Raw genomic sequence first — 11,039 nt, forward strand, 5'->3', positions numbered from 1 at the left:
AGGACATCTCATTTTGTTGATTGCGCAACTCATCTGAAACGGCTGCAGTATCACATCAGGAAACGAGAATGACTTTCTTACACATCTCAGGCTTTTAAAGAGAGTTGTTTTTCTTTCTTCCCACATAATTGAGCTACCGCTACAAAATCCTAGAAATATAGGTCTGCTGTGCGAATAGACGCGCCTTCGTATAGAAGAAATGTCTGCTCGCAAAACACTATTAGAGAAAATGCCAAAGCTTTGAATGTCAGACTCCATGCTAACCTATTTGTGATATTATAGAAATGTCACTGTCCTAATAAAAATACAGCAATAATACAGTTACAATTGTTTCTGGTAATTTCACTATTATTAACCTATTTTTCACATCAATATACTTATTTGAATATTTGCAAATCACATTTAAGCAAATGCTGGAAAAACTTTACATCTTATACTGTACACGTGCATGCTCCTGTGCCTTACAAAAACACACAAACAATGTTTTAAACAAGGAGGAAATGCCAGTAGCAGTGTTAATAAATAAAACAAGGGCAGAGGTAGAGCAAAATATTATCTGGCTACTGATTTTTCCTGTCTTGCATTGCGCTGCTCCAAACACAAGCATGTGGAATTGCATAATAATTGTGGATCTAAACCTTACAGTTTACAGTTAGCTTCTTAAAACCTTTAATTACTGCAACTGTGAGTATTTCATAAAGCATGCTTTTTATTTAGAGAGGAGAAGAACTGAACCTACAAAAGCCAATACTAAAACCACTATGGTATTTATTGTGCTTTTAATTGTCTTTGGATTCAAATAAAAACATTTGATTAGCCACCTCTGTTTGGGTCAATTATTGTAATTCAAGCGCTGGCATTAAAACCGCATTTAAAAGGCGAAACAGACGCTTTCTGAGAAGTCTTAAAGATCTCATCATCAATGTTCAGGTTAAAGAAATTGCAGGATGTTAGAACCTTTGGCTATGTCAGTAATACCATTTCTGACAGCAGAGCCAGATTTCTGACATGTCATATTTGTAGGTGGTCATATTGACATGAAGTCAGTGCTGGAACGCACCCATTCATAAAGGAAAGGAAAATAATTCAGAAAATTTGTGTATTTCATTGAGAGTAAATCTAAATCTGCAGCTTTTTTTCTCATACGTGAAGCTGCTGGTTCAAATTTACAGTGCAGCGTGATATTGTATCAGTGCTGTAGTGGATAAAATCTAACCGTTAACACCGACCGGATTTTCAAATCACTCCAAACAACCATAAAAAAGTTGCCAATTCAAAGAAAATGAAATAAATGGAACAGGAAATGTGTTTTTTCATCGTTTTCAAGTTCCAAAAACAAAATTAATCCCGTCTTGGCCACAAACACAATATCGGCGTGTTTCTCGCAGTTTCCCAAAAACCCATCTGGTCCAAGTTAAGTTTAATATAAAAGCTCATTCAGATATAGTGAGCGTAGATGCAAACTTGGCACAGCTGACCCCTCACATTCCCTCTGCCTACTCTCAGGTCTAGACGTTATATTGGAAAATGTCTTACACACCACCACAAATACAAAAGGAATACTGCTATTCTTCTTGTAGGAGATAACCTTTACCTGTTTTAGGGGAATCGCTAGACTGCACTGAGGTTACGTCACCTAATGAGAAACAAATGCTGGCATAGGAATATAACTCCAGTGTTTCATTAATGACTAACTAGGTCAATATGCCTCGTTGTGCTGCGGGTAATGGTGCCCAGAACTGTGTGTCAATCTAGGCGAGACCAGGCACAAAATATACCAAACAAGACATTACATCGATCTGTGCTCTGCAGCGGTGAAGGAACGTATGTGACGGGGATAGTATGAAAGTGAACGTGTTAGGGCGTACATGGCGGGAAAGGTGGGGTGCAAGTGGATCAGAGAGAAATTAGACAGCAGTCATACCCACCAGCAGAAACTGAGTGAACTCCCCGTAGTTAAGGTGTTTCTTCCTCTCAGCGCCAAAGTGAAGCTGAACAAATTCCGAGTTCCAGTTAAAGGGGATGTGCTGGTGAATAGTGGTCTGACCGAAAACTTGTTTCACATCCTCTGAAATCAGAGATACGCCTTGCGTCAGAAATGTCATTGTTGAGGATTGAGTTACAAAACTATGCATTGTTAGATTTTAATGATAGTACCGCTAAAACATGGGTCTAAAAGTAAACCTTGTTTAGAAATACAGGGCATCAAACTGATTTTTATTTTTTTTATTTTTTGCATTTAAACATGAAAATATACATAAATGATTTTGGAAAAAATGCAAATAAAAAACAAAGAAAGGTTTAAGATTTGGCACTATTTTTAGGTCACTAAAAAAGTATATTTAAGACACTGAACTTGACTCTTTATACAGAAATATAGATGTTCTTGCTCTTGGATCATCTCAAATCATGCTGGAGAACAAGATCAACAGGTTTTACACAAACCTGTGGCATTCATCAAATAAGAAAAAAAACTAACTATTTTGACATTTAAGTTTTCAACTTAAATTTTTCAATTCAACCGTTAACTCATATACTGATTATATCATTAATAATAAAACATTAAATTAGAAAAAAAAGGCTAAACAGAAGTGGCAAAATAAGTATTTGCAATGAAGACGACAATAAAAGCAAAGGAAAATGGGGTTGGCAGTTTTTCTGAGAAGTATTTCTCATGGAGCGCTGCACATCCAACAGGTTTTTCCCATTTATGGCAAAATATATACAGTAAGCAGTCATTTAGCAGATGCTTTTTATATTGCCTTACAACAGAGTTCCACTGTGGAGTTACTCCAGACCTTTATTTTATCAGTGTTTATGAACCTGTCAACACTTCTCTGTCCTTCTTTCTTTATATCGCTTTGGAGTCGCATGGCAGCCTGCAAGTGTAATACCTCTAATTCTCCTAACTGAAGTTGAAGGGAAAAAAAAAAAGAAAAATAAAATACCTTAGTCATTCATTAATTAAAACCAAAATTTTCCAAACCCTTAAAAAATACCCCTTCATAATATGACTTGCAATGACAGGGTTTATTAAATGGTGGTTAAATGGTGAAAAAAATCTGTTTAATGTAACAGCAAGAGACCTTTAATGCTTTTAATGACATTAAGAGGGTTATAAACGGGAGTCTCCTGTTTGCTTTAACACAGACCGGCATTTCACTTTCCTACCCTCTGTAGTGCATCACAATAAAGTGATTCTGACATGACCATAATCTTAGTCAGAAGTTATTTGCTATTTATGTTGACGTGATTGCAACAGTTGAAAAACAGGTGTATGAGACAAATACTGCCTATACGTTCTCATTACAGCTCAACCCAGACATACTACTGACAATATGAACAACAAGAGACCTTTGAACGGCACAGAAACATCATTTCTAAATAACCGAGTCATTTCAATACGAAATATGCACATGTGCATGTATTAACTGATCTTATTCCCTATCGACTAAAACAGGTTGATGAAAGTCTCTTTCTCTCCGCCTAGGCACTTTGAGTAGTGCATTTGAAATGAGCTGATCTGACAGGTCTCACCTACAAAAGGCAAATTAGGGAAATTTAACACATGCATTCTTTCTGTGCCAAGTTCTTTTGCAACATGAATATAACTGCAAAAGCAACTTCTCATCTTATTTGTGCATTACTATCCTTGGTTCTTATTCTTATCTGGAATCAAATAACCGGAAAGATTATACTGATGTCCACTAGTGACTGTTTGAAATCGATCTGCATTTTGAAGATCTCTGGCTGTGGATGAATAAACCCGATTAAGAGTTTTACCTTTACTGATCCTGTAGTACTTTAAGTGACAGGAATCTGTCGGTCTAAGCAAGCATTCAGATTAGACTACTTAGCATTAGCCCTTTGTTTTGAGGCCAGTGACTGAACATAAGGTGCTTTGGGATTATACTTGATAACCTCACTGATTTAGACATTCAGCTGATATAAATACAGTTTAGAACAAAACAAGGATATTCATGTAATGAAAATTAACAAAACAAAACAAAACAGTCTTGTTCTTACGGAAAGTGAAGTGACTAGCATGGCTTTGAGTGGCTTAGCCTTTATAAATCATGGCAACTTTAGATTACTATTAAGCAGCTTTTCTGCCAAGTAATATAGTTAATTCTCGTAACTGTAGCCTGTTTGACGTTGCCAAACAGCACAGCAACTAGGCCCATTTACACAGAATGTGTGCGATCACAGGTGAACTTTTATGAACATTTTACAACAGCTTCAAAGGCAGCTCATCCAATCAGAATTTTGAGCTGGAACTCTGTTTTATGAAGTGTGTTGTACACTTACCAAAAGTGGCAATTCCGTTTCCAGCTTTGTCGAAGAGCTGGAAGGCAACCATGAAGAGAGCATCCGGAGCACACAGCACCGACTCAAAAGCCAGAAACTCCTGGAAGGAGATCAACCTGATGGAGACAAACAGACTTACAGCCTACATATTGTGGACACTTCACTCCACCAACCTGGCATTACATTATTGAATGATGAGAGGGTATCACTCACTGATTACTGCTTCTCATCGCCAAACAAAAAAAGGTAGCACATATTTTCATTGTGAACACTTGACACTTGAGTGATTTGTTCAACTGTAATTATCAGCCTAAAATTATGATGTACAAAACATCTAAACACACAGTCCAGCATCGATTCTAGGCCCAGAGATTAAGTGAATGACAAAACAATTTGACATAACAGGCTATTCAATGATCCCAATCTTGATTGAAGTGCTTCCAATTTGACTGTCAAATGTCATTACCTTACTGAAAATGGGACCAGTTCATAAAAAGCCCCCAGGATGGGAACTCAGTAAATAATGTGATTACAAGAGAACCAGCAAGTCATGCTGCAGTACAGTAAGGAAATGCTCAGGAATTGCTAAAATACTCATACACTACCAGTCAAAAGGAGACAAAGTGTCTTAAAAATCTTCATGTATAGGCTTATGCGGTGGAAACACACAGAGTACCAGCCCAAAGTCCTTAGTTCCTGGGTAAAGTTCCAGCGGTGGAAACGCAGCTTTATACTAAAAATGTTCAAAATAAATGAATATATAAACTAAAATATATATAGTTAAAAAATGTGTATAATTTTTTTTTTATATAACAATGATACAAATGCAACAGAAATTGCACCTCCGTATGAATTTCTTCACAAAAGTAAAATATTAATTTAGTTTTGTTTTTTAATGTATGAGTTGAACCAGATAGTAAAGGAAAAAGGCTTGCTATTGATTAGGTGTGCCCAAACTTTTGACTGCCTGCATGCGCACATTTTGAGAAAGAGATAGGAAGCCTTCTTATATTTGCAACTATTATTAAATATAACAATTTTAAGATTATTTAATTAGTTCCTATATGTGTGCTCACTTTACAACGAGGATAAAAGGGTTCTATTGTTCAAAAAGTAATCAAGTAAACCAGCAGAAAGATTGAAAAAAATTTATACCAATAAGGGGGAACAGCACTACTTCTGCAAATGACTAAAAGTTTGAATCATAATGGAGAGCATGACATTTGCTGAACATCAAAAAACACATAAACGTGCACACATACGCATGTATCTACCTCATCAAATGAGCAATTTCAACATTCATAGGAAACCCTGGGGACCATGCAATCTAGTCTTTATTTAAGCGCAGTTCAAAGTTGCCTAAACTCCATTATGAATTTCACAAATGGATACAGCAATTACTCGAGGTCACTGCTAACGAGCAGTCCCAATGCATGCATCTCTAATTTATTTCAATTTCCAGGGAGCAATGATTACATTTTCGTGGCCACTCTAATTAATTTTGTTACTGATGAAATTCAAAGGAACTGAGAATTTGTGCGCTTCCAGCATGCCAAATCAGCCACATTGTGGAGTCAAGAGTAATTGTTTTATTAACTAAGCTGACAGTAGGAGAACAGGAGCCTGCTGTTTCAGAGTGGGTGGAGAGCTACAAAGGCGATCCGCTGGGTCCAGGCGTCGATGATTAAAAACAAAAAGCAATGAGAAATGATACAGATGCTGCTGCTGCTGCTTTTACAAAAAAGAAAAGTCTACCAAAACTCAGCAAGTGATTAAAATGCATCGCCAACACGAGAAACCACTGGAAGAAAACGTTGGACTGCTAATCACCAGATGGTATTGCTTTCATTTCAGATCAGCTTGATGGTCACTGTAATTGATTTTGGGAGCATATCTGCATTAAATACCCTCCTATCATCAACATACACAAAAATGAGTTGTGCATGTAGTTTCCCCAGCGCCATGCCAGACATGAGGCTCATGATGGTTGATTAGCAGTTCCTTGACTACTAGAGAACAATTACGCTGATACACAGACGCACTAAGATGCCGTAGCCATGAAAAACAAACTAAACTGAAGCTCGAGTAATAAGGCCAATGCAAAACATCTTCCAACCATCAACTAAAATGGCACAGAACCAGAAGGGTAACATGGGGAATGCAAAAACTTTTCTCAAATATGATACTGAAATGGTTTAATAATATGGGCAGTTCATGTGAAACTTTGTTTTTCTAAACACAAAAACTGGAAAATCTTTTTAAATACACCACCATTCAGTTTGGGGTCAGTAGTCAGTAGCTTTTTGTTGTTGTTGTTTTTTCAGAAATTAGGACACATTAAACTGATCCAAAGTGACAATAAAGACATTTATAATGTTACAAAAGATTTTGTTTAACTTTCTAATCTTCAAAAAAATGCATCACATTTTCCACAAAAATATTAAACAGCACAACTGTTTCATCGATTATAATAAGAAATGCTAATTGAGCACCAAATCACACTGCAGATTGGGGTAATGGTCGCTGAAAATTCAGCTTTAACATCACAGGAATAAACTTCATTTTAAAATATATTAATATAGAAAACTGTTATTTTTAAAAGTAATAATATTTCACAATATTACAGTTTTTACTGTATTTTTGATTAAATAAATGCAGACTCAGTGGGCATAAAAGACACGTTTCAAAAATCTTATGTTGCAATCATCAAAACTCAGGAGAGAGACATACTATATAAATCAATACATTCATTCTTTATTTTTCATAGAATTGTAATATTTTGTTGCTATCAATTTTCAATGTGTAATGCTAAACATGTTGTCCAAAGAATTTCCCTATATCTTCCAGTGGGTGCGATGCACCTTTAAATTGTGTTGTTTCTAAAACAGAAAGGTGCTGGTAAACACTGTCCTTAGCAGAAACACTATTTACAGACTTATTATTTCAGTGGTTTAGCGTAGTAGCTTTTATCCGTGACAGGTGAAGAGAGAGCACCTTCAATAAGCTCTGGCCCTGTCATTGTCACTGACAAGCGTGGATGCAGAGGATCACAGGCTGGTTTAGCTTTCCCTGAGTGCATACCTCAGACCAGCCTGAAACCACATGGGCACGGACTGCCATTTTCTCAGCATGAGCTTTTTACAAAGTTTTAACCCCCAAGAGGCTACAGTGTTTCACACTTGAGGAGTTTTTCCATCAAAAATGGAGAGGGGAGAAAAGATGGAGCGAGAGAAGGAGAGAATGTCTGGCAGATCTTTGAATCAGCAGGGAAGTCTACATGTGTTGAATGAATGATTCAGAACCGCTGGCAGGATGCCGCTCAAACAGGGCTGAGTGAATAAAGGAGAAGTGATTCTGTGCCTGATGGATGTCACCATATCACTTGATTTATTCCAGCTCAGGAGGAGGTAGAAAATGCATCATGCTGTTTGTATCCATCTCATGAAACAGATAACCTGTGAATCATCTCAATCAGATGAAAACCTACCTCGGTTGTAAAACATATCGTGTTCAGCAAAAACATCAGCACCCACACAAACAGATTTAGCTAGAGGTGGATAAGAGCTTTAAGCTCTTGAAATTTTATGATTTTGAATACATTTCAATATTAGAACAAGCTTCATTTGTACATAAATTTATAAAAAAATTATATATATATCAAACTGCTGTTAGGACTTCATTCCATCATAATTCTGGAACGAAGGCCTCAGAATGAATGTTTCTTCATTTGCAACATTCCACAGTTCTGACGGCATGAAGGTCCTGACCACAGCCGCCACTACGACCAAACCACAGAAATCTATATACATCCAGATCTTTATTTAACCAGCTCAGGAACCTACATGCATTGTGCAAAAAACATGAAAAATCCAAAGAAAAACCGAAAAGACAATGCTTACCAATATACCCTATGAATATTTTTCCATAATGTTGATTAAATCAAACAATCCTCCTATTTTTTTACCCAGAGCCTTACAAATAAATAAAAAATGATGTTCAGAAAGAGAGCTCAAGCCATGATTCCCTAATAGTTATCCCTTAATAGCTGAGATGCAGCAATTTATCCATTCTCAAAGTCGCACAAAGCATGAGAGCTGAATGGCACAGGCAATTACAGTGCGTGTGTATCTTTCCCGGTCTATGGCAGCCCTAATAATGTGTGCCGCATGACCACATGCACTCGGCACAGAACGCGGCATGGCTGGTTGCCATAGTAACGCACAATCTTTTTGGACTTACGCTTGAGTATCATTGGCCTTCATTATGTATCATTAAAAGCATACATATTAATGCAAAAAGGGGTTGAGCCATGCTGCCTGAATGGAGCAGCACCTGAACAAAGTGTGGCGTGTTAAGATGTCTGACCCTTCATCCTAATGCAGGATTAAAAGCGGAAGATCCCGCAGCATATTCCACATCCATTTCACAGCAAACGCTTTGTTTATGAATCAAATGAACTATAAACTGTAATTTACACAAGTCGTGAATTATTAATGAAAAATACAAATTCACACTGAGTGTTGGTCACTGTCATTTAAAAACTGAAAATTCAATCGTATTATTTAGGGGGCAGTTTTTGTTTTGTGTTTGGTAGCACAGTTTGATTTGTTTCCAAACTATAATCTACTAAAGGTTCAAGTGGAACATAAATATTTAAAAGCAGCAATAGAAATGAATACTAACCCATCTTTGGTCTGGTCTACAACACCTGCCAGTAAAACAGTGGCCTCCTTGGAAAGCTTTATGTCTGTTAGTGCATGAAGGAACCTGGACACAAAGTCTTCTGGGGACATGAAGTACTCTCCATTCCTCTCCACACTGGCGTACTGTGAACGAAAGAAAGAAATTTGAGGGCACTGTAGTACAGAATAGATTATATATAGATATATATATATATATATATATATATATATATATATATAGGGCACCAGCAATCTGATTTACATAAAACATGACGTATAATACACAAAAAATAGTACAGAATAGATATTGTGAATAAAATACTTCATTAAATGTTAGTTCACAAGATATCAGCAATCAGATTTATATAAAACATGACGTATTTTATGCAATAAACCAGCAAACTCATAATACAGTGATTGAACAATGCAGTATTTCATGAAGATTATTAGTATTGCAAAATACATCTCAATTAAAATCACATATCGCATCAGAATGGTAGTCATAAATATTTTAGTATTAAAAGCCCAGGACAATATAATCAAAGAAACATTATCTTCATAGTTAAAAGCAACATGAGCAAAACATTTTACAATCATACAGAAGGTACTTTCCACACTTACAAGCAGATATCATAAGGAAAGAAAAAGGCTGATTATTGAAAGGAATATTAATTAAGCATGTGTTAGTTGATCATTGATGTTAGGTTAATTAAAGATGCTACTTAAAATACGTTATTTATGCAAAGTTTTTTCTTGTGCTTTTAAGGAACTCCGCTTTGTATATTCATGTGAACTTACTATGAGTTCCATACAGTGCTCGGTGCATTTTTAAATTAATCCTCAGGTTTTCTTTCTGGAATGAGAAATTAATTAAATGGTTACATCAGATAGAGGTATATGTTATTGACACCAGTGCTTAGATGTTGGGCTACGGCTCCCATCCCTTCATTTCCAGACTTTCAGGAGAGCTAAGCAGTGACGTACCTTCAAGAAAATGGACTTGAGCTCTGCTGGATCAGCCCTCTTTATCATTACCTGAAGAGACAAACACACTATGATCTACACTCATAATGAATCTACATACAGTATATACTGTACAATAGGCCTTGTGCTCTGTTTTAACATTATTTTAGATTAAAGGATTTCTATAATTACATTCCAGTGGTAATGATGATCATATCACAGTTAATTAATGGTATTATTATTAAAAGTATCTTATATCTAAGGAACACAGGCAAGCACTTGTAATGTCAAGCTCAACTTCAGCTCACTTCAAGAATGTTTAGCATCCTATAAACCCCATGACACCCTTTCAAGCACTCAAGCAGATGCTGGACAGCCTATCTGCAGGGGTTTGATGCTTCATCCGAGCTCTCTGCAGTGCTCTTATGTCTCAATGCCATTGAGAGACGCTAACATTCACCCAGGACATTAGCAGGCTAACTAGCTCTTTCATACCGGCTGCAATGTACTGAAGGTTATCGGTTAATCTCCCCCGCGTTTCTCCAGTATCCTGCAATGGCGTTTTCTGGATATATACGGATGTTTCACGACCAGACACTGAGCTCCCTTCATCTGCAGAAAGCCTAGCTGTTCCTGTGCGAGAATAGCGCTTACCTTTGCTGCCATGCTCAGCTAGCGCACAACTCCAGCAGCAGCAGGACGACTTCTCGAGCTTGATGACGTTTCCATGGAGATCACGTGCGGGACAGAAGCGGCTGTTGCGACTAGATGCAGTAGGACTGTCATGTCCCCATCATAAATATTTTCATATAATGTATAAAATATCGGTTTAAATTTTTTTAAGCATGTTATTCGTAATAGTTAGTTATCACAATATCAGGGGGGAAGCCATTGGTTTGGTTTGAGCAAATGTTATAATATTTGTCATTAACCTGTATGATATGCACTCATTTTTTACAAGAAAAGGTATTATCATTTTATTCTCTCCGTCTATGAAATATAAAAAACCAAAAGCCATAAAACAAATCCCGTTACTACACCACTATATCTAAACAGTATATAATTTCTATTTATTTATCTTTGACT

At 36.6% G+C, this 11,039-nt stretch overlaps 1 protein-coding gene across 7 annotated transcripts in view; it reads right to left on the reverse strand.

Moving 5' to 3' along the window:
- Positions 1-10,708, reverse strand: part of LOC109110975 (calcium-binding mitochondrial carrier protein Aralar2) — a 41,231-nt gene extending 30,523 nt beyond the window's left edge. For 2 of the 7 annotated variants that reach the window (XM_042776976.1, XM_042776980.1), the window contains exons 1-5: positions 10,608-10,708; positions 9,975-10,025; positions 8,992-9,134; positions 4,309-4,424; positions 1,929-2,068 (exon numbers count right to left, since the gene is read on the reverse strand). In XM_042776976.1, the coding sequence (XP_042632910.1) occupies positions 1,929-2,068; positions 4,309-4,424; positions 8,992-9,134; positions 9,975-10,025; positions 10,608-10,619 (462 nt within the window). In that variant the 5' untranslated portion in view covers positions 10,620-10,708. The other 5 variants (XM_042776977.1, XM_042776978.1, XM_042776974.1 and 2 more) reach the window with 5 other exon arrangements.
- Positions 10,709-11,039: the final 331 nt, after the last annotated feature.

The sequence above is a fragment of the Cyprinus carpio genome, chromosome A19 (genome assembly GCF_018340385.1).
Source record: "Cyprinus carpio isolate SPL01 chromosome A19, ASM1834038v1, whole genome shotgun sequence".
Taxonomy (NCBI): Eukaryota; Metazoa; Chordata; class Actinopteri; order Cypriniformes; family Cyprinidae; genus Cyprinus; species Cyprinus carpio.